The sequence below is a fragment of the Balaenoptera physalus genome (genome assembly GCF_965194825.1).
Source record: "Balaenoptera physalus genome assembly, chromosome: 15".
Classification (NCBI taxonomy): Eukaryota; Metazoa; Chordata; class Mammalia; order Artiodactyla; family Balaenopteridae; genus Balaenoptera; species Balaenoptera physalus.
The window spans coordinates 1,901,723-1,923,755 of record NC_138894.1 but is presented as its reverse complement, the minus strand read 5'-3'; the positions used below and the strand labels follow the sequence as shown (position 1 = coordinate 1,923,755).

Genomic DNA, 22,033 nt, shown 5'->3' with positions numbered 1-22,033 from the left:
CAAACCACTCCTGGCGAAAAGCTCCGAGGGTTGAAACGTGTGTGGTGCTTAGGTTAGCGATGCAAGTCTTCATCTTCTAGCGGCATTTTTGTTGTGAGACACATGGTACACGAGAGCCTGTTCCCGTGCGCACACTTTACAGACTGACAGCGGGACAGGCTAGGGTGTGTCTGCGCAGCCGGAGCCGCAGGACCGGAGGCCCTGCCGTCCTTCCTTCGTTTCCTTTGGGTGCAGCCACTCAAGGACTCGGAAGTGTCTCTACAGGGTCTGGTTGGTTGACTGGACGTTCTGTACTCAGAATCGTGGCGGATTACTCCGTGACCTGCTCCTGCTCGGCAAGGACTCGCCGTGTCCTCACCTCAGGCGTCCAGCGTTTCCACTGGAGGGCGTCCGTGATTGACATGTCACACGTCATCCTCCTTACAGCCCTTGGGCATTCGATGTCCCCGAGGCAGTGTGTTCTTGCTTGTGACTCCCTGGGCTGAGCTCTTGGGCCTGCCTGCGGGGCTGTGGGCACCACTTTCTCTCCCACCAGCCGTGGAGACAGATGCTTGTTTTTACACCCTTGCCAACACTTGCTATTGTCAGACTTTTCAATGTTTGCCAACTTGGTGGGTTGAAATGGCATGTTGTGTGCCTTAATTTGCAAATGTCTGATGACCAGTGACCGGTGCTGCTGAGAACCCTTCATGCACTTACGCACCATTCGTGTTTGTCTTTTATTCAATGCCTGTTGGAATTACCTGTCTTTTCTTTGAAGACAGGCAGACAGTATTCATCTAGTGTTTACTGCCACTGTTCTCAGCAGTTTTGGATACATTAACTGTTTTAATCCTTCCCAGTGAAGTAGTTTCTATTACGGTGGTGCCTGCCTCATAGGTGAGGAAGCTGAGGGGCAGGTGGAACGTCTCACCCGACCCCAGCAGCTGAGAGCAGGGCAGGGACGGCTCCTGGCACTCTAACCGCTGACTCATTTATGTATTCTGGGGGCTAATACTTGCTTCTGAAATGGGTTGTAAATATCTTCTCCCACCTTGTGGATTGTCTTTTTCCTTTCTTTTTAGGGTCCTGTGATGAAGAGAAATTTTCTTAGTTTTAGTTTTGTTGAACACATTTTATGGTCAGTGTTTTGTGTCTTATTTTAAAAGTCTTTTCCTACCTTAGATCCTTAGATTAGCTACTAAAACTTTCATAGTTTTGCTTTTCACATTTAAGACTGTAATTCGGCTGGAAATAATTTTGTATATCGTATGAGGTAGAGGACCATTTTTTTCCCATGTAGATAATCCGATCTTGCCAACACCCTTTATTAAATGCCTGGCCTTTCCCTGCTGAGTGCCCATGCTCGTGGACGCCTCTCTCTGTGTGCTGCTGTTTCTGGACTGGCTCAGTCCCCTCCGTCTGTCTATTCCTGATTCCATTATGTTTTAATAATTACTATAACTTCTTTAAAGCCTTGATGTCTAGCAGGACAAGGAACTTTGCTGTTCCATATGAATTTTGAATCAGTTTGTCAAAATCCTGCTGAGATTTCCATCGGAAATGCATTTGAACCATGCACCAATTTGAGAGAAAATTACAGCTTTTCTGTAATCTGAATCTTCTGAATCTTCCTACTCAAAAACATAGTATTTCTTTCCATTATTTAGGCGATCTCTAACATCTTTCAATAAACTTTCATAATATTCTCCATAAAGAGAATGCACATTTTTTGTTAAATTTATCCTAGTACCATTTATAATAGCAACAAAAATATAAAATATAAAGTATTTTTAAAACTTATGTACTCTGCTTGTTGACTGTGTATAGAAAAACAATTGACTTTTGTATATTAGTGGTTGTATCCAATAACCTTTCTAAACTCTTACTAATTCCAGTAATTTCTGGCTGGTATTTTTGGGTTTTTACATAGATAATCATGTCATCTACAAATGAGCATAGTTTTGTTTCTTCCTTTCCATCACTTCTCGTCTGTCTGACGGCATCTCTGGTGCAGTGCTGGATAGGAGGGATAGAAGAGCATCCTGGGCTGGTTCCTGGACTTAAAGATAATGTGCTCAAGATCCCCCGTGAAGGACTATAGTAGTTGTTGGGGCTTTGGTAATATTCTTTGCCAGGTTAAGGAAATTCTCTTCGGTCTCAGCTTACTAAGAGGTTATTTTAAAATCATAAGTCAGATTTGAATTTTATCAAATGATTTTCCTTTAACTTTTGAGATGACATTGTTTTTCCCTTTCAATCCTCAATGTGAGAAATGCGTAATCGTCCTACATTAAACCAACCTTATATTCCTGGAGTCCCCAAGTTAGACGCAACGTCCTGTTTACAGACCTCGGTGGAGTCAGTTGGCGAGTCCTGAGTTGAGGTGCTTGGCCCTCAGGGCAGCCAGCACACTTCTCATCTTTGCTTCCATGAGGGGGCTCTTGGTGGACTCCCGTCCGAGCGTCCCAGCCTACCCGCTGCCAACCTCAGGATGGCTCAGCAGAAACCTCGTGGTGAAAACCACCATGGTGCTTGCCTCTCAGGGCCCCTCTGTTGGCCACTGGCTTTAACCCTCCGTTTCCTGAAATCTGAGCAAGGTGTTTCTTCTGTAATTACGGATACTTTCAAATACAGTGACGATCTCGGACAGTCTGGTACAATGGCCCCTGCGTGCCCAGTGTTATCAACATTTGCCAATCTTGTTTCATATCTCTCTCCACATTTTTTTGGGGGGGGGATCTTTTAAAGCAAATTACCAAATTCTGTTATTTTACCCCTAAACAGTTCAGTGTGTATCCGTGACAGATGATGTCTTTAAAAAAAAATAACCACAGTTGCATGATCAATCACATCTTTCAAAATGAATAATAACTCCCTGATACCAGTCCATATGCAGTTTCCCTGACAGTGTCTGAAATAAGGCCCACACATGGCACAGGTTATGTCTCTCCCATTTCTTGTCACCTCTAAAGGTCCCCGCTGCCTCTTCACGCCATTGATTTGTGGAAGAGACCTGGTCATCTGCCCTGGAGAGTCCCCCATTCTTGACTTTGCTGGTTGCATCCTGTGTTGTTGTTTGCCGTGTTCCACCATCCCCTGAATTTCTTGTAAACCGTTTGATTAGAACAGTGTGTTTACCTACCTGTTTGTGTTAGTTTTTTCCAAGAACGCTTTGAGGTGGTGCTGTGAGCCTCCAGTCCCAGCGATGCATTTCAAAGATGGAGTGTTCTTTCATCTACACTGTAGTTGTTTCAGTGAGGGGGGTTGTCCAGGGTGCCTCTGCCGCAGTACTAACAGAAAGGAAGTCCAGAAATGGGGTTTGGGAATGGGACGCTTCTCCACATTAGGCTCCCAGCTGCCCACCGTCATGCGGCCTGGCAGCATGCTCTCCTCGCCCCCAAATCTCTGTGCATGTGAACCGGAGAGACTAACGTAACTTTGGGGGCAGGAATGTGACAGCGCCTCACATGGGCACAAAATGCCCTGGGAAGACACCTCTGTGTGCCAGGCTCCTCTCCTTCCCAAGGTTGTTCCTCTCCCTCCTGGTTCTCTGCTCTCAGTGGCGTCTCTGTGCATCTGTTTGCTACTTCACCCCCACCCACTGCTCGCCAGTGTCCCCAGTTTCTAGGCCGAGTCACTGGCAGACCCCCACCAAGCTTAGTGGATCCATCTGGAGGTTTCTGAGGAAAGAGTAACTCTTGGGGAAAAGGCTTTTGCACTGAGGCCAGGTCCCCATGAGGCCCAAACAGTCGGGTTGATCAGCAGGTGGGCTCTTCACTAAGACTTTTCCAGTGGATGAAGATCACTGGGAGCTTTGCCTTGAGAAAAAAAACAAATGGCCCCAGAGGTCAAGACTAGAACCCATGCCTGCCCCCGCCCCCGCCGCTCCGCCTTCCTTGGGCTCCTCCCGAGATGGGGGCTGATCCCCATGAGTCTGGGGGACAGCTCCCACCAGCTGCCGCTTCCGGGGAGCTTCGGCAGAGAGGCTCACAGCCTCCCGGGCTGCATGAGGGCAGCGCTCAGCCTGATTTACAGCCAAGACGCAAGAAAGCAGAGGAAGGGAAAACAGACCGCAGGAGCCTCCACCTCAGCCCTCCCGCTCTCCCATCTTCGGGCGGTTTTGTGGTGTCTGCAGCTCAGCAAACAGAAGAAGAGGGATATGTGAAAGTGAATGGCGTCCAGGAGTCTCTCTGGGGAACCTTCAGCTTTGGGTCCAGTGGGTTCTCGGATTACCAGTCACTGAACCAGGCCTTGAGAAGGGGATGCCTTCAGGTTCTTGGCCCTTAAGAAGTGTTTAATTTCATCCGGAGGAAGCAATGGTTAAAAGATTTTCAAAGCGAGTACGTGATGAGCTGCATGTGGACTGTACCAACTGTCTGTCTCCTCCCGCTCTGGGCTGTGGAGTTTCCCTGATGGAAAGTGCCGGAAAGCATCTTCTGCCCAGCTTCTGTCACATTGGAATGTGTGCGGTCAGCCTGCCCAGCTCGGTGTGGGTTTGATTTCAAATGTTATTGTAAAACTAAAGAGAAACGGCAAACTCCTCCTTGTGCCATGTCTCTGTCTCTTTCCTTACTTTTGTCGTTCATTTTCTCATCTTGGCATATCTCAGAAGTATCAAGACTTTCATCCTGTAGATTTTTTAAGTCCTGTAAGCTCTGTGTGTTATCATATAAATAAATGTTCCATCTTCATCACAGACTTTGTGAGAGGGCGCCTGTGTCCGCCCTGCCACTGTTACACGCTCGGTTCCTCACGCAGTACCTGCACAGAGGAGTAGCCACGAAGTGGGTGGGTGATGGAACAAGGTAGATACTTCAGATCTGCACTCAGACGCACAACAGATGCCACCACCCCAACCCCCTCAAGAGCTCTGTGTGTGTGTGTGTGTGTGTGTGTGTGTGTGTGTGTGTGTACAGGCTCTGTGTTGGGGCTGGGAACCCTCTGGAAGGGTCTTTGAGTCCCTCATCGCCGGTCACTAGCACCTTGGGCAGTATTTATCATGGTAGCCCCGATAAATGCGCTGAGTACAGGTGGTGCTGAGGGTCAGCTCGTGGCCCAAGCCCATGCGAAAAGCCAGGGATTTGGAATCTTCACAGTGTCTGTGGTTGACTTTGGACCAGAATCTACAAAGGACTCCTCAGCTTTTCTCTTGAGCACAGGAAGGTGCTCTTTCCAAGATGACAAAAGATAAACCAAAAGGCCATGCCGCACATCTGGAGCTCCGCTGCCCTAAGCATCGGGAATCATGACGCTGAGATCTCTCCATACTGAGCACGCACCCTCCTCCCGCCCCCCCGGGGTGCTGGGCCGAGCAAGGGCCAGGAATTGGCCATCACGGGAGCCCGAATTTGACATCAGTCAAAGCCACCCAGCTGCTCCTGCCTCTTCCTCCCCTTTTCTCTCTGCCCTTTTGCTTCTTAAAGAAACAGACTTGAGGGACTTCCCTGGTGGTCCAGTGGGTAAGACTCCACGCTCCCAACGCAGGGGGCCCGGGTTTGATCCCTGGTCAGGGACCTAAAGCCCGCATACCACAGCTAAGAAGTCTACATGCTGCAACTAAAGATCCTGCGTGTCGTAACTAAGACACAGCGTAGCCTAAATAAATAAATAAATATATTTTTAAAATTCCATAGTTTTTTTTAAAAGAAAAGAAAAAAAAGGAAATCAACTTGAGTGTGAAAAAAGGACTTCTCAAAGGCGGGGCCTCACCAGGCCTGCAGCCCGTCCTCCCCGCCTGGAGTGTGTCCCCAGAAGCTGCAGGCTTCACACCCCTCCAGGGTCTCCCCCGGCCCCTCCAAGGTCTCCCCCAGCCCCTCCAGGGTCTCCCCCGGCCCTTCCAAGGTCTCTCCCTCCGACTTAAACTGTGAAGCTCGTACGTGCTGACTCTCCGATCCTCTTGCTGGCATGCTCAGTCCACAGGGCTCGCTGTCTTCAATGTGCCGCAGGTACTAAAGGCTTATTTTGTATATTTCTCTCCCCTTCTGAAATGTGTGTTCCCACGGGGCAGAGGCGTTTTCTGTTTTGTTTCTGACGTGTAAGCAGTTCCTAGAACTGCGTCTGGTACATGTTAGGTGCCAGTGTACACTCAGCAGGTGAATGAATATGAACAACAGTTCTTAAGAGTCTTTTGTTAAGACTCTGGGAGGGACTGCGGCTCCCCGGCCCTCCCTGCGGCCTCGTGGCCATCTGGGCCCGGGGAAGGACTGGGGCTGAGCCCGTCCACACTGAGCTGTGGGTGCCTGTGGGGCGGCAGCGGGTCCAGGACGGTGACTTTCCCTCCAGCTGCAGTGAGAAGATGGTGTGATGTCTGCGGACCCTCCGAGCGCTCTGGTCTGGCCTGTGTTTTGGCCGAGGCTGACTGTAAACAGCGGCAGCAGAGGCTCTTTACCAAGAGGGCTGCGGCCTGGAGCTCCCCTCGGCCTGCCTGCGTCCTGCCCACTCTGGCCCCCATGGCCTCTCTGGGCTCGGGGTGGGGACAGCCAGTTACCTGCCGTGTCCCCCGTGCCGTGCTGTCCCTGTCTCACAGGAGCGCACGCCCTACAGCGCCGAGTCCGGTCTTGCGGCAGGTGTTGTGAAGGCCGAGCCGGCTCCTCTGCGCCTGCAGCTCAGCCCGGACGAAGGGCAGCTCTCTTCTAGCAGGCGCAGCACAAAGTCCTTGACGGCGCCGCTGAGCCCTACCCACTCCCAAGACTGTGTGGGAGGGAGGCAGAGCCGGCCCACCAGCAGCCCGCCCCTGCGCACAGGGCCCAGGCTCCCTCGGCTCAGCCCCTGCTGGACGGAGGCGTGTGCCTCCACTGGTGCTGGGGTGCCTTTCCCAGCTCTCCCTGCAGCGCTAAGCGGGCTGGCCGCCCGAGGTGCGCAGGACCTGCTTTAATCAGCCGGGCAGGAGGTGGGAGCGTCCGCCTCTCTGCTCAGCGGGTCTCACAGCATCCCAGGGTCAGCAGGCCGTGGCGAGGAATACCACGCTCTTGAATTTACGTGGGATGTTAATCGTGTCCTCACGAACGTTGGGAAGCATTTCCTGCCATGCATAATAAATGATCGGAAACCGCTGGGTTCCTTTGAGCTATTCTCATGGGGGAAGGAACGGTGAAGCCAGGCCTTGGCATGGCAGCCAGCAGAAGGCAAGTGCAGCCTTGCTCACCTGCCCCATCAGCATGGGAGCGCTGCACGGCAGTGGGCCCTGGGCCGCGAGTGTAGCCGAGCCTGGCTGGCTGGAGCGTCCACCTCCCCTGCGTCTGCTTCCTGGCAGGTGCGCCGCAGGAATGGGCACTGGCGCCCAGGTTCTACCCACTTTCACTCTAAAGTCACACGGGAGCGTGAAGGCGAGAAGGGACTTTCTGTGGGCACGACAGCACGTAGCCGGCTGGCTCTCTAGCACTCAGAATATGTTTGGAGCAAAGCTGCACCAGGAAGTTTCCCCCTTTCTGTCTTGTAACTGATGCTGCCACGTAATACCAAAAGATATGTTGGGGAGTTCCCTGATGGTCCAGTGGTTAAGATACCACGCTTCTACTGCAGGGGGCACGGGGTCCGATCCCCGGTCAGGGAACTAAGATCCCACATGCCATGCAGCGTGGCCAAAAGAAAAAAGAAAAAAAAAATTGTCCTCATCAGATTTACCGGCTAAGGTCTTTGTTTCCACAGAGCTCGCCTGTGTATACGTTGTGTGTCGTGTGATATGGACAAGTTTGGAGGACACATCACATCTCGCTTTCTGACACCAACATGGAACCACGCATCGGACTTGCTGCTTCCAGGCACTTGTGTGAGCGACAGAGGGATGTCCCCTCGTTTAGGCTCACAAGATCCCTGGGAGAGAGGCGCTTTAAGATGCCCATTTTGCACATGAGGAGACGGAGGCACAGGTGGCTGGGATGTGGCAGAGCCAGGCCCTTAAACATGTTGATGCACAGCCACCCCCAAGCTCCTCCAGGGCCTGGGATCTGCTCTAACGCGGGTCTCCCTTCTGGCCCTCAGAGCTGGATTCCTAAGGAAACTTATTTTTTTTTTAACCTGGATATTTACAAATACCTTATTTTTCCCTTACCTTCCTGTATTACTTTTTTTTTTTTTTTTGGTAGCATTGAAACGATGTTTTAAGAAGTATTTAAAGATAATGTGGTGGTTAGTGTGGGCTGAAATAAGGGCCTAAAAGGAACCATCTACCCCTAGTTCCCTTCCTGAAAAAAGGACAGATGCTGATGGGAAGTCTTTGCTTTCCTTCCTGACACCCAGGCCTTCTTCCAAGGTGGTTGGAGATCCTAGTGCAAGGCCCTGCTGACCCCATAATGCAGGCTCTGGTGAGTGGACTTCCCGCAGGAGGCTGGGTGGAACGTGTCGGACATATGACTGGCTGAGCATCCCTGGATCGAGGCCAGAACAGTCCTGGGGCTGGGGGGGAGCCCCTCATCCCCCGCGGGGAGCACCTGGGCATGCACGCCACCAAATAGACCCCTCCAGGGACTCCGTCACACTCTCCTTTGGTAACCACTGTCCAAAATGTGACTAGGAGCTTCTCACAGTCAGCCTGCAGTTTGGGCGTGTCTTCCCAGAAAGTGGAAAAATGAGCAATTCTTCTCTAAACTGGATAAATGCAAACACAGGTCTGGATCCTCCCAGCCTAATGGTCAACGATCCGCCTTTCCTTTTCCTTCCACACTAAACAGAGAAGGATCAGGGCTCTGTTGGGGGCCCCCCTCTCTCCGGTGTGGGTGGTGGTGAAGAGCTAAGAGCTGGCCCCCTCTTAACCAGCCCCATGACATCCTGGAGCTGACTTGCCTCTTAACTTTTCTCACTTAAAAAGTGGTAGTTATGACTCCCACTTCAAAGGGCTCCTGTGAGCAGTAATCAGGTTACCTGGCGTGCGTGGCTCGGGGTAGCAGCTAGATAAGCGGTCGCATTGTTCTCAGGAGCAGCGTGAGTGGCGGGTGTGCCCTGGGCTTGGGAGGCAGACCGCCTAGCGCCCTCACCACGTCTGGGCCCCGGGCGAGTTACCAAACTGCACTGTGCCCCAGCTTCCTGCCTGCAGAGCATCAGTAACAAAGGCCAGCCTCACAGGGCTGCTGTGAGGACCCGGTGGGTTGTAAGGGGTGCAGCCCAGGTGCTCAGGAGAAAGCGGCCGGTCCTGACAACGAAGGGGTGACAGTGACTGTGAGTCAGGATAAAGGGGGTCCTCTGGAAGCAAAGCAGGGGAGAGAGGGCGTCACACGAGGGTTAGACTTTTCTGATCTGACTTCCATCCGATGCGATATAGAGCGGGCCGTGTGCAAGTGCCAGGCAGGGGATGTCCTCACTGCACCCATCTGACCTGTATTTCTGGTGGAGAGGTGGGCTCCTTATTGGCCATCTTCTGTACCTAGAAGCGTCTGCCTTTTCTAGGACCACGTCCAGGCTCCTGGAACACTTGTTTGCCTTAGCATCCTCTACGAATCTTTTCCCTAGAGGCTTCTCCATTAAGCGACAAAAAACTCCTTATGTACCACCAGTTTTAGCCTCTTGGTGTTCCTGGGAAATGCGGGAGGATGGATTTGATGACCTCTGGTGGGTGAGCCAGGGCTGAGCGGAGAGCCTGCTCCGCACGTGGCTGGGCGCCCTGCTGCCCCGGGATGAGGGGAGACTTGGGCTCTGAAGCTGGCCGCTGCTCCCCTTGACCTTCTGCCTCACCCTTCCATACTTGTCAGAAGAACTGTGACCTTCGTTGTGAACCGGGCGTTACAGAGCACCCCTCCCCATGCGGGTGGGTGGGAAGCAAAGCCCAGCACCGGCCCAGGGTCTGCCGCCGGGACCTGTGACGACGGTGCGTGGGGAGCAGGGGCTCCTGGGCGAGGAACCAGGCTGTCGGCGCTCCCGCGCGGGAATGTAACACCGACACAGGGCCGGCTTGGAGCTCGTCCTGGGTCGGGTCATCCCGCGAGGGGCGGGGGAGCAGGGTCCGTCCGGTGCACTTCGGGGACTGGGTCCGCGAGGCTGGAGCGAACCCAGCCTGCCCCGCCCGTCTCTGCCTCGCTTCCCGCGTGGGCGGCCTGCCTTGCGCCGCTCCTGGATCTGCGTGTCTCCTCCGCCCTCCAGCTGGCGCCCAGGCGACACCAGGCGCCTCTTCATGGAGCCGATGCGCCATCCCCTTGGTCGGGGGCGGGAGCGCAGGCGGGCGCCCGCCGTCAGGCCACTCAGGGACATCTCCGCGCTCCTCCATGTGGAGGCTCCGAGGGGCCCTCATGGGGAGGAGCTGAGCCCCGACTGCCCTGGCCGCCAGGATCTGAGGCCGCCCCTCCTCCCGCCCCAGAGACTGCGGCACGAGGGCGCCTGGGAGGCTTCTCCCGCTGCGACTCCACCAGCGCGCACACTGACCGGAAGCACGGAGACTGCGGCGGACACAGGCCAGAAAGCGGCCACCACCGCCAAGACAGACCGGAAACGGGGAGATGCTGCGGACGCAGACCGGAAACGCGGAGATTGCCACCAAGACAGACCGGAAACGGGGAGATGCTGCGGACGCAGACCGGAAACGCGGAGATTGCCACCAAGACAGACCAGAAAAAGGGAGCTTGCAGTCGACACAGAGCGTTGTGAAGCCGTGTCGGCCACAATGCGGCAGGCGTTCTCTGGTCCTGTGGGAACTTTGAAAAGCCAGTGCCCAGGGACACAGCCGTGTTGTCGGGAGCTGCCGGCACTTTGACGCCCGCGGGCCTCAGTGGACTTCGGATCGGGCCGGGCCCTAAGGGCGCGCACTGAGTGGTGGACCTTTTCGTGTCACGGAATGAAGGCGACCGTGGCCCCGCCAGCAGTGTCCCTGGGGACCCTCGTCAGCGTGAGCCCGAGCCCGGCCACGTGCGGACTGTCCAGTGTGAGTGCCCCTGCTGTCCGGCACAGTTACCTTCACTCCCAGCATCTCCACGAATGTGGGCCGTAAACATCCCCCCAAATGGAAACGGAGCCACTTCTGTCAGGAGCTGCGTTTTCTAAGGGTGGTCCCGAGTCGCTCTCCCCCTTCACTGCGACCTGCGTCTCCGTGGGACTGGGTTTTGAGCCCTTGTCTTTCCAGCCGGACTTCTGCGGTGGCTTAGACACGGGCTTCGCGCCCTCGGAAGGGTGAATTGAGTGCTGAAGCATAAATTCTGCGAAGAGGAGGGTGCCATTCGAAGAGGCTTTTTTCTTCTTACGACAGGATGGTTTTGTTATCGGGTTGTATCAGCTCACTGGAGCAGAGCTCGCGTGAGCCGCACCCCTGACCTGGCGCAGCGGTGGCTCTGCCTGTACAGCCCCGTTCATGCCCGTAGCTGCGGGGCGCCTCCGCCAGGCCCAGGGGTCCCCCTCGGATCCCACCTCCCCTGACAGTTCACCACCTTCCAGCAGAACAGCAGGAGCATGGGGGAATCTGCCCCCGAGAGAGTGGAGCAGACACTTGAGAGACAGCCTTTGCCCGAGTCTGGGAACAGGAAGAAAAAAGGTGAAGAAGAAAAAGAAAGGTACGTTGGCTCTTTAAGCCTCCTTAATCTCGCTGAAACATGAAACTCAGCTAAAGGCAGCTTCTGCCCTCGTGGTCACATCACAGGGCAGCCCTTGGTGGGCCCTCCGCCCACCTGCGTGGGGACACATTGTGCACTTGTCTCAGTCGCATGTTTCCGTGACCTTCTGGGCGGGGGATGTTTTACTCCCTGCAGCACAGAGCCTGGTGCGGGACCTGGTGCAGTGTGCTGTTCCATAAATTCTCGGAGAAGCGAGCGTCCAAACACAAGGAAGGAAGAAACCAACAGCACGAAAGGATCAAAGAAAGAGCCAGGATCCAAGGGTAGCTTTTAATAAGAAAAAGGGAAGAAGGAACTCAAAATTTAACCAACAATAAAGGTGAAACCCAGGGACCTCCCAGCTGGAGTGTGATATAGTGACAGCTTCATTACAGGTGAAATTTGTAAACTGGGAGACAAACAGGGATGTTCTGGTTAAATACATTATTAACACGTGCCTTTTCAGGTAATTGTAAATCTGAGAGCATCTGTGTTAGAAGGAAAGTATACATGGGACAACCTCCACGGCGATGTCAGAGTAAACGCTTTGGCTTGAAAACCGCTTATGAGCATAGAAATCGTAAATCGCACCTCAGATCCCTCGGATTAGCCAGGATACAGTCTAAGCTGCTGATGAGAAGATCCCAAAACATGGCGGCTCAATCAGGATGAAGTTTCCTTTTTTCCCGTGACATCCAGGCTCTGCTCCACAGCGTCATCTGAGGACCCGGGGCCGTCCCTCCTTTGCTTGGAGTGTAATCTTGGTGGGAAAGCTGCCCCCGCCCACCCTCACCATGCTGTTCAAGCCACAGGAGCGGAGGAACAGGAATTGGAATTTCCTTCTAAATGGCATTACAGGGGACTTCCCTGGCATCCAGTGGTTGAGAATTCACCTTCCAACGCGAGGGGTTCGGGTTCGATCCCTGGTCGGGGAGCTAAGCTCCCACATGCCTCGCAGCCAGAAAACCAAAACATAAAAAAAAGGAGAAGCAATGTTGTAACAAATTCTATAAACACTGAAAAAAAAAAATGTCATTACCAAACACAACACAGCCCAGAATTGGCACAAGTCCCTCTCGCTTGCCTCCATTGACTGGAATTTTGACGTGTGGCCAAGGCTCCTTGCGAGCAAGGCTGGGAGGTAAGGTTCTTAGCTGGTGAGCTTGGCCCCAGTTGAAACTTGGAACGTTCTCCCCGACAGGAGGATCAGGTGGACCCGGGGGACAACTGGCTGTCTCTGCTGCCTTCTCAGATCCCATGACGCTTGGTTGCTTGGGGCTGGGCGCTCTCCCCCTGCGGCCCGCTCACGCTCCAGGGACCTCACCCAGCTGTGTCTCCCCCAGGAGGCCAGGCCCTGGGTCTCCATCTCCAAGCCTTCGCTCAGCCTGGCTCCTCTTTGAATGATCACTGGGATTTCCTCGGGTCCTCTGGGCCCGGCCGGTGTTAACAACAGGATTTAGAGCTGCATGGATCCTGGACCTCCCATCCTGGGAAAAGTCCTTCCAGCCCGAGGCCCTCAGCCAGGCCCTAGTCCGGGGATCGGCTTGGCAGCCCACAGGGTTATCCGTTCGGTAGGTGTTTTGAGCGTGTGATCTGTACCAGGCCAGGGTCAGGGATGCAACAGCAAACGAAAGCACGTGGTACCTGTCCTGGGGGCAGATAGTCCCGGGGCCTCCACTGGTAACACGTGCCGCCCGGGGAGCAGCGTGGGAGGAGAACCGGTGCGTCCTTAGGGTCTAAAGGCTGAGTGAGTTCCTTGTCCACACTCTTCACCCCAACTTGCTGGGGGGTTGGGCAGTGAGACCTGGTCCTGGGCAGCCCCCTCGGGAGCCTCGTGGGCAGCCTGGTGCAAGCAGGGCATCTGTAAAGCCCGCCTACACGTCGATCCCAGTGAAAGACAGAGCTGGGGCTGCTGTGCACGCGTGAGATCCCGTAGCTCCTCCACGTCCGAGTCGTGAGCCGTGAGATTGACGGCATCTGTCTTAATTATCACGAACGCCCCACGTGGTGGCTGTGTTAATTATCCTGTAGGCATCCCAGTTGCGTTTCCCTTTCATTTCCCTTTTATTGTATTTTGTTTCCTGAACGTCTCAAGCCTGCAGAGGGGGGCTCCATGGCAGTGTTGGACTCGCGGTTCCTCCGAGGGGAGTGCGCGGTGAGGCCTTAGAGGGACCGGCTGCAGAGAGCCCGTGGACGTCCTCGGCCTGGGCCAGGGGCTGCTCTCAGGGCTCCTCTGGCTGCTGCCGTGACGTCTGTGGAGTCTTCTTCCCCTATCAGAGCGTCTGCCTGCCCTGGGCCCTCATCAGGGACTCATCAGCGCACGTCATCAAGGTCTCTGAAGATGAGAGGCCGGAGGTGCCGAGAGCCACCGGCTCTGAGCGGTGCCGGGCTGGGAGGTCGGTCCAGGGGCAGCTGCCCCTCTAGCGGCGTCTCTTATTCTTCCCTCCCAGGAGCGCAGCCCGAGTCTGAGAGAGGCTTCCGCCCCCTGGTCTCGGCGGTCTGGGGCGGGGGTTAGTGAGGGGTGTCTCCCGCGCTGCCCGTCCTGCTCCCGCCTCCTCGCTCTCTCGCGGCCTCCTGGTTGGCCGGCGGGAGCAGGCGGGGCGTGGTTGCCTCAGCAGGCCGGCCGGAGCCGGTGAGGTTGCCTGCTGGCTCCCGGCCCGCGCTCTGACCTCGGGGTCAGAGCGGCTGCCTGAGGCTGAGGCAGAGGCCCGCTCCTGCCCCTGCCCGGGAGGTGACTGGCGCCTCTCCCCCGCTCACCCCAGGCTCGGGCCGGCGTTTCCCAGATCCAAAGGCGCGCGGCTCCCAGCGGTTGCCAGGACACATCTGTCGTTGGCCGCTCTCTCACCCGCCTCTCCTCAGCGTGTCTCAGGAGCGCCCGGGGCGGCCGGGCAAGCGCTGCGGCCTGTTCCGGAGCCCCTGGTTTAGCGGGGGCACCACGGTGGGCGGAGGACGCCCTGCGGACCCCAGGAGGGGGAGAGCGCGGGGCCCAGGTACGAGGCAGGAGAGGGGAGGGCCGCGCGGTGGGGTGAAAGCGGGGCGCGCGGGTCCCCGGAGGGCCCTCGGCGGCGGGGGCAGCCGCGCTTGCAGCTGAGGGAAAGGCGGGCGCGGGGGCAGCAGAAGCGCGCCCTCAGCGGCGGGGGTGAGGCGCGCAGGGCCAGGCAGGGGTGTGGAGCCTGCAGTTGGGTTGACCCGAATCACCTCGTGGGAGGGAAGCTGGAAGCGCAGAACTTTGAGGTCACAGCCAGCCTAGAGGCTGGTAGAGGCCGGCCCGGGAGGCCGGGGCCCGCACGCAGACCGGCTCGGGGGGCCATGCCCGCTCTGCAGAATCGGCGGAGGACAAAGCCCCCCTGAACGTCCGGAGCGCGGGCCACACGGGCCAGAGCCGGGGCGGCACCTCGGTGCCCCTCCGCTGACCCTCCGTGCATGCCCGCGGCCTCTGTATCGGGGCTGGTGGGGTGGTGGGCAGGCCCGAGGGGAAGTTCAGCGTCCCCTGCACGGGACGGCGTGGGGAGGGGGGGGCGTGGGAGGGCGTGGCGGGCGCAGGGCCCGAAGGCGGGGAGGGTGGGTCCGGCCCTTCTGCTCTCATTTATTCCCCAGTGGGGAGGATTCCCAGCTGGCCTCCATCTGTGGCTGTGAGAGAGCAGCTCTCGAGCGTGGCCCTTGTGGGGGGGGATGTGAAAGGATGGGGGTGTGTGCGCTTGCCGAGCCCACGCTCCAGGGTGGCAGGAGGTCCCCCGACACCTCTCACCTTGATGGGTGTCCCAGCTTCTCCAGGGTCACCGGTGAAACACGCCCACTGTGAAAACAAAGGCTTCTAGTTGTGAAGGACTGAAAGTTCACGTAGGACGAGGAAGCGCCTTTCTTTTGGGAAATTTAACGTCAGGGGCGGGGCGGGGTTCGGACGGACACTCAGCCAGGACCTCTGGGTGGGCCCATCCTGAGCACAGGTGTTGCCAGATGGGGGGCGGTGGGGGGGACTGAGTGTCCTGATGGAGCGCCAACGGCAGGGCTCGCTGCCCCCTGGCCGTGGAGTCGCGTGGCTGCCTTTCTCTCCTGGCCATGGCTCTCCCTGAGCTTGCCCGTCGTGCCCCAGCACAGAGCTGGCTGTGGCTTTTCCCCCTTGGGTTCTTCCAGGAAAGCCCTGTGGTGCTGCTGTGGCCCTGGCTGGTGGTGGCCGAGCGTCCCTCTGCCGCAGGTCCTCTCTCCACTGCCGTCCCGGGTGTTGCGGAGGCATCAGCGCAGAGACCGGCTTGCGCGCTGTCGCGTCTTCTCGGAGAGCCTCTTGTATGCAGCGGCTTCGGGCTTCGTGCCTCTGTGTAGGTGGATTCAAGCAGCAAAGGGATCCTGGCCGGGCAGCCCTGGGGAGGAAACACGGCCTCTGCTGGGGAGCCGTTGGGTGTGGACACAGGGACGAGGTGAGGGTCCGTGTGCTTTTCCTGGCGGGCAGCTTACCTTTGGCAAGGCTGCTCAGCTGAGCGGAACTTGGCTGCTGCAGAGAAGGGGGAGAGCAACCCGGACCCCCCGTTGCTGAAGAGCAGGGAGCCCAGGGCTCTGCTTGTGGCCAGATGGCAGTCAGACAGGTGGGTGGGTTGGCTGACCTGTGACAGGAGGGTGGGAGCATCCCATGACCTGAAGAGGATCCTGTCTCAGGCTCTTGAAATTGTGCTTGTGGACGAGGCTGCCGTGGCCTCAGGAAGCTGGGAGCCATGGCGGGCGGGGGGCAGGGGTCCGTGACGGCCGGAACCCCTCGTTACAGCTCCCAGCCCTGGGGGTCCCTTGTGGACCTCGAGCCCGTGCCCCTGGCTGTGAGGCAGTGACATGGGAGGGTGCAGCACGGTCCTGCAAGTCTGTCTCCTCCGCTCGAAAAGCCCCTGGACGCACGTTCTGAGTTGCCGTGGAGGTTCAGGGAAGGGACGCTGTGGGATAGTAGTTGTTGGAAATCTGGCGGATAGAAATAGCACCCAGGGTATCTGGAGCCAGAGCCCGGGCGGGGGGATTGCGTTTCCTTCCGGCGAGGGGTCCCATCTCTCTCTGCGCCTCGGATGAAGGTCTCCCAGCGCCCTCCTCGGCGTCCTTCCATTGCGGAGTGTGGCAGCCCGCCTGGAGGTCTGGGGCCTGTCGCGGGACCCTCTGCAGACCCCCTGTCCCGCAGGGCCTGGCCCCATGTTCCTGGAATGGGGGGCTGCTCCCTTGAGGTATCTCCCCAACCTGGGCTTTCAGACTTGGGGGCCCCTCAGGCCAGGTGCCAGGCGGGCCAGGTGGGCAGCTGCTGAGTAACCGCTGTGTTCTGCTTCCAGAGCCTTCCCCAGCCGTCCCCCAGCAAAGCCCTGCACAGCTGCGAGGGGAAGGAGCCCGGGGACCTCAGGTTCAGCGAGGGGGACGTCATGGTCTTGCGGCACCGGGTAGACGAGCGCTGGTACCACGGCCTCCTGCCCGCCAGCTACGTCCAGGGCGTGCGGCCCCTGCCCCAGGCCCCACCCCAGGGCAAAGCACTCTACGATTTCGAGATGAAGGACAGAGACCAGGACAAGGACTGCCTGACCTTCAGCAAGGTAAGTGGGTTCCAGCGCGCCGGCCTCCCACCGCAGCCCCCACAGGGAACCTGGGCATGGCGCTTGGCCAGCGGGAATCCCGGCCCTCCTGTGCCTCCCTGTGGGGAGAGCAGTGGTTTCTCCTTGCTGAGGGTCTGCCGGGTGGAAGGAGCGGGCACCAAGCCCGACAGGCGCCTGCAGGTTACGGGAGCAGGACCCTCGTTGCCAGAGTCACTGTGTGCCCAGGGCTCACAGGCCCTGGGAGGGGGCTTGCTGGGGAGACTGTGGCAGAGACCCCCTGTCGGGTCCTGGGAGTGGGAGCTGGGCCCAGAGGCCAGCCCGTCACGCCCTCTTGGAGAGCACAGGAGGTCCACAGGAGGTGGATGCGTGTGCTTGGGCCACTTGAGGTGGCCAGTGAGGCCACGGGACCCGCTTAGACAAACCAGTAGTATTTCCCGTGCGCTCGTCCTGGGGTGCGGGTGAGATGTGGAGGGGCCTGGTTTCTGGCCTGCCGGCCTCGGGGGTGCAGCGTGGAGGACAGAGGTGGCAGCCTCAGGCCTCGTGAACGTGCTTCCTTCCTGGCTTCCTCACCTCCTCCCACTCCAGGGCTGGGAGGGCAGGGGCGCCTGGAACTCTGGAACACCTGCTTCTCCCCGATGGCAGTAACGAGTTCCGTCATCGATTGATTAATTACCTTCATGACTGCCCGCCAGGGTCCCCGGGGAGACGTGGGAGCCTGTCTTCCCGATGTTGAAGCTGTTGTAGGAAGGCGGACCCCTTCCAGGGCCCGAGAGTGGGCTCCTGTCTAACACTCGGAAATGAACTGTCCGAGGAGACACACGTGCTGACGAAGCAGGAGACTTCATGGGGAAGGGGCGCCCGGGAGGAGAGCAGCAGGTCAGGGAACCCAGGAGGACTGCTCAGCCACGCAGCTCGCAGTCTCGGGCTCCACGGTGATCGGGTTTGTTCCCGGGCTGTCTTTGGCTGGTCATCTTTCTCGGCCTGTATCTGGTCTGACTCAGGGCCCTTCCTGGTGGCACACACATCTCTCATCCAAGATGGATTCCAGCGTGAGGGTTTCTGGGAGGTTGGCAGAGCTTATTCTGGGCTGGCGTCCCCTCCCTCCTTCGACCCCTCCCAAATCCTTCCGGCGGCGTTAGCTTGTTAGTTCCGAGTTCCCCTCAGGATCTCCTGTTGTGAGAGAACTCATGCAAGTGGTTATTACCGTGCCTGGCCAGCGCGGTGGCTTTGGTCGGTGGCTCCCTAGCAGAGCACAGCGCTAAGAGGCTGTGTCGCTTGCCCGAGGCTGGCACGGGCCTGGCCCTCCTCCGTCCTTGTGTCCTGTGTCTCTGTCAGTCTCTCTGCACATGCGGTTGTCAGCACAGAACTGGGTTCCAGCTCAGATCTTGACCTTGGAGTGCACGTCCAGCTCACTGTGATTCTCTCCTCTGCTCAGAGCAGAGCTTGGCTGTGGTGCCAAGCTGTCTGCAGGGCTGTGAGTACCTGCGCTCCATTTTGAGCACAATTGGCCTGTTCTGTGCAGGCTGTTGCAGCTGCTATTTATGTCTTGTTCTATTGTTCAGCCTGACGACGAATGATCTGTTTTCATTCAGGGATTCCACTCTTCCCGTCTTCCTTCAATCAAGGTGTTCTGATGCTAATTCCAGCTGTCATCTGGGCCTGCAGGTTCCCTGGACTCAGGGTCAGGCCTCCCCCTCCCTCGCTCCCTCTCCTCCTGAGGCTGGAACGCAGGCTGCAGAGTGTGAGGCCAGGCGGACAGAGCCCCTCGCGCTCGCCCCTCTGCCCAGCCCACCCTGAGAGAGACCCTGGGCCCTGGTGCTCTGTGCTCTCACTCAAGATCAAGAGCAGGGACCCAGCCACCCCCAGGGTCGATCGAGGCCTTGAAGGAGACAGACCCGTTAGGGGCTGACAGGGACAGGGACAGACACAGGGCCCCGCTCCCAGCCTTGGTGGCGGGAGGCTCACCCAGCGGACACATGCAGAGCCAGAGCAGCCAGTGTCTCTGGTGAAGGCCTCCGGCTCCGCGTGCGGGCCTCTGCTGGGACTCTCGACTCCAGGGCGAAGACCAGAGCCCACTGGACAGGGGGCAGAGGGTCACCTTCCTGCTCATCCCACCGGGAGCTGTGCTGTATCCGGGGAGCCTGACTTCGGGTGGGAGAGGCAGGAATGGCAGGGACAGCTTCTGAGAGTGACGGGCTGTGCGAGTCACCCAGGAGGTGTGCGGGGTGTCTGATCAGGAGGCGGTCAGTGTTCGGTATTTCAAAAGAAACATTAAAGCCGCCCTCGTGGGAACAGTGAGAACTCGGGATGGCTCTCTGAGACTCGTCCTGTGGTGGGCGCTGCTGCCACTTTGCGTCCCGGTGGGGATGCGGTCCCGGCGCCCTGGGCTGTGCGGGCAGCGCTGTCGAGGGGGGCGGTCCTCAGGGCTCCCCGGGACCTGACCTTTGAGCCCGTTTTGGGGAGCGGAGGTGTGGGAGCTGCTGGGCCACGCATCCCTCAGGCTGCTCTTCCAGGGCTTGCTTTCTCTCAGTCTGTGGATTAACCTGGAGGGCTGGAGGCCCCTGGGTGTGATTCCCGGTGAAGACCGTCCTTTGACTCCCCCGTGTGTTCCCCACTGTGTTCACACAAGCGTTTCACCAGCGCCCACTCCACCCCCCCCGCCTTAGGTTAGGGCGCAGCCCCCTCGCCCAAGCACCTGTTCTTTCTCATCTCTCCTCTCCAGACACCTCCCGCCTCCGCATCCCCGCCGCCCCACATGGCAGCCTGAGGGATTCCCTCCACCTGCCTGGAATGCTGGTTCTAACAGCCTCCGTTTCGTCACCTGAAGTGACCACATGGTCCGGGCCAGCTTGGTTTTGCCTCCAGGGAATGTTTTGTTGTTTGGATATGTTCCCTTCTGGACTCAGCAAGGAAAGCAGGGGTGTCTAAAGCCCATGGAGGGTGCTAACTTACCTTTAAAAACCTTCACTGTGATGGGATCGATGAGGTTTAAAAAGGCTTGAAGCGTGTGCATCAAAGCAAGGTTTTTACCTTGGTGTCAGCTTCTGAACAGTCCTGTTAAAATTGCATTAATTAAAGTCATTCTAAAACCAAAGCCTTTGTTTCATTGAAGAAGAGAATGGATAATTACTTCTTGTAAAGCAGCTATGAAAAGCACAATTTATAACTTCTTAGCAGTCCCACTCCAAAAAGCTGGGCATGTGCGGGTAAAAAGACAAAAGGAGACAGTGCAGCGTCCCTGCTCTGTCAGCCGGTGGCTCCCAGCTGTCCCCGGAGGCCCGCGTGTGCAGTGCCTTCCACGTGACGGGGAGGGGCTGGGGTCAGGGGCTGCTGGGTGCAGGGACCTTGCACTTGGGATCACCTGTGTGGCCTCAGCCCTGTGGCCTTAGGAGCCCACGTGTGTCTCATCTCAGAGCCATCTGCACCTGCTCTGCAGCGGAGACTGGAGACCCGCCATCACTACGCCGGCCCCTCGGAGAGACCACAGCACCCGTGGACATGGCGACAGCTCTCTGCTGGTCCCCATCTCACACCCTCCCACCCGCCCAACCCTGCACGGCCGGAGGGATGCTTTGAGTTGGCAAAGCCGTTTTACAGTTGTTTTTTATTTATTTTTTTTTTTAAATTTATGGCTGTGTTGGGTGTTCGTTTCTGTATGAGGGCTTTCTCTAGTTGTGGCAAGCGGGGGCCACTCACTATCGCGGCCTCTCTTGTTGCGGAGCACAGGCTCCAGACGCGCAGGCTCAGTAATTGTGGCTCATGGGCCCAGTTGCTCGGCGGCATGTGGGATCTTCCCAGACCAGGGCTCGAACCCACGTCCCCTGCACTGGCAGGCAGATTCTCAACCACTGCGCCACCAGGGAAGCCCAGCAAAGCCCTTTTAAAACACCACCGGCTGTCCTGACTTGGGCAGACTTCCCTCCTGCTGGTGTCACCACAATATCCTTCCACATGATCCTCTTACACCGCTGAGTGTTTAATCGTCCCCCCGATGTGGGGATTCTCTCCTTTGTGAATGAACCTAGCATTAATCCCAAACTATGTTCTTCTGATTGGGAGACAGACGTAGGTGGATAGAAATCAAATGTATTTGAGGTTTGGACTCTAGAGTGAGACAGGGATTGAATTGTGACACTTCTACTTTTATATGGTGATTTGGGGACATTTACTTCACCTCTGAGTCTCTTTTTTGATGATAAAATGGAGTTGATAGGATTCAGTGAACAAAGGCATTTAGGGAACCAACCTCAAAATAGGCACTCAACCAGTTCTGGCTTCCACCCTCGCTGGCTTCCTGCTTCTGTCAGATGCGCATCACTTTTTGTGTTGGCCCAGGATGCTCCTGGTGGGGGAGATGGGACTCCTCCACAAACCCCTGCCGCCTGGAGCTGAGACTCTGCGGACGGGTCGCCTGTACCTGTATTGTCCCGGTGGCTGCGTCTTGGAGAGGGTTGCCCGGGGGTGTGGAACCCCTCAGCCCTCCTGTCAAGGCCGCCGTGCCCGTCGTGGGCAACCCAGACCCACTGCATGTCCTCTGCCCTGAGGGGCAGTTGGGATGCTTCCCGGGCTGGAAGTCTCAGGGACCTAGTGACCAAAGCGAGTGAGCCTGAGGGAGCAGGCAGTGCTGCATTCTGCTCGGGCTGGGCGGCTCCCGGACCCGCCCTCCAGCTTTGCAGCAGCCTGCGGGCTCCTCCAAGGAGGCGGCTTTCCTAAGGGGACCGACCCCCCAGAGGCTCGGAGCGGGTTGGGCTCTGAAGACTGTCCCCACTCAGCCCCTTCTCTCGGCGTCAGGTGGGGTTGGAGGAGCCCTCCCAGCCCCCAGCAGCGTCTGGAGCTAAGCTGCGGTGCACACCAGGAAGGAGGGGACAGCCCAGCAGCCAGTCCCTTCAGAGCCTCCCCTGGGACCCCGGAGCCATCAGGGGGAGTCTTGTGCTGCGTCTGCGGCAGAAGGTGCAGGGGGTTTGTGAGCTCTTTCCTTTGGGATTTTCCCCT

General features: G+C 57.5%; 1 protein-coding gene across 4 annotated transcripts in view; it reads left to right on the top strand.

Annotated features, from left to right (window-relative positions):
* The window catches only part of SH3RF3 (SH3 domain containing ring finger 3), a 215,005-nt gene that overhangs the window by 83,140 nt on the left and 109,832 nt on the right, over positions 1–22,033 (top strand). The window contains exons 1-3 of one of the 4 annotated variants that reach the window (XM_082426473.1): positions 14,088–14,479; positions 15,624–15,904; positions 16,787–17,041. In XM_082426473.1, the coding sequence (XP_082282599.1) occupies positions 15,776–15,904; positions 16,787–17,041 (384 nt within the window). In that variant the 5' untranslated portion in view covers positions 14,088–14,479; positions 15,624–15,775. Of the gene's footprint in view, positions 1–6,837; positions 7,751–14,087; positions 14,480–15,623; positions 15,905–16,786; positions 17,042–22,033 lie in introns of those variants that run through there. The other 3 variants (XM_082426475.1, XM_082426474.1, XM_082426472.1) reach the window with 3 other exon arrangements.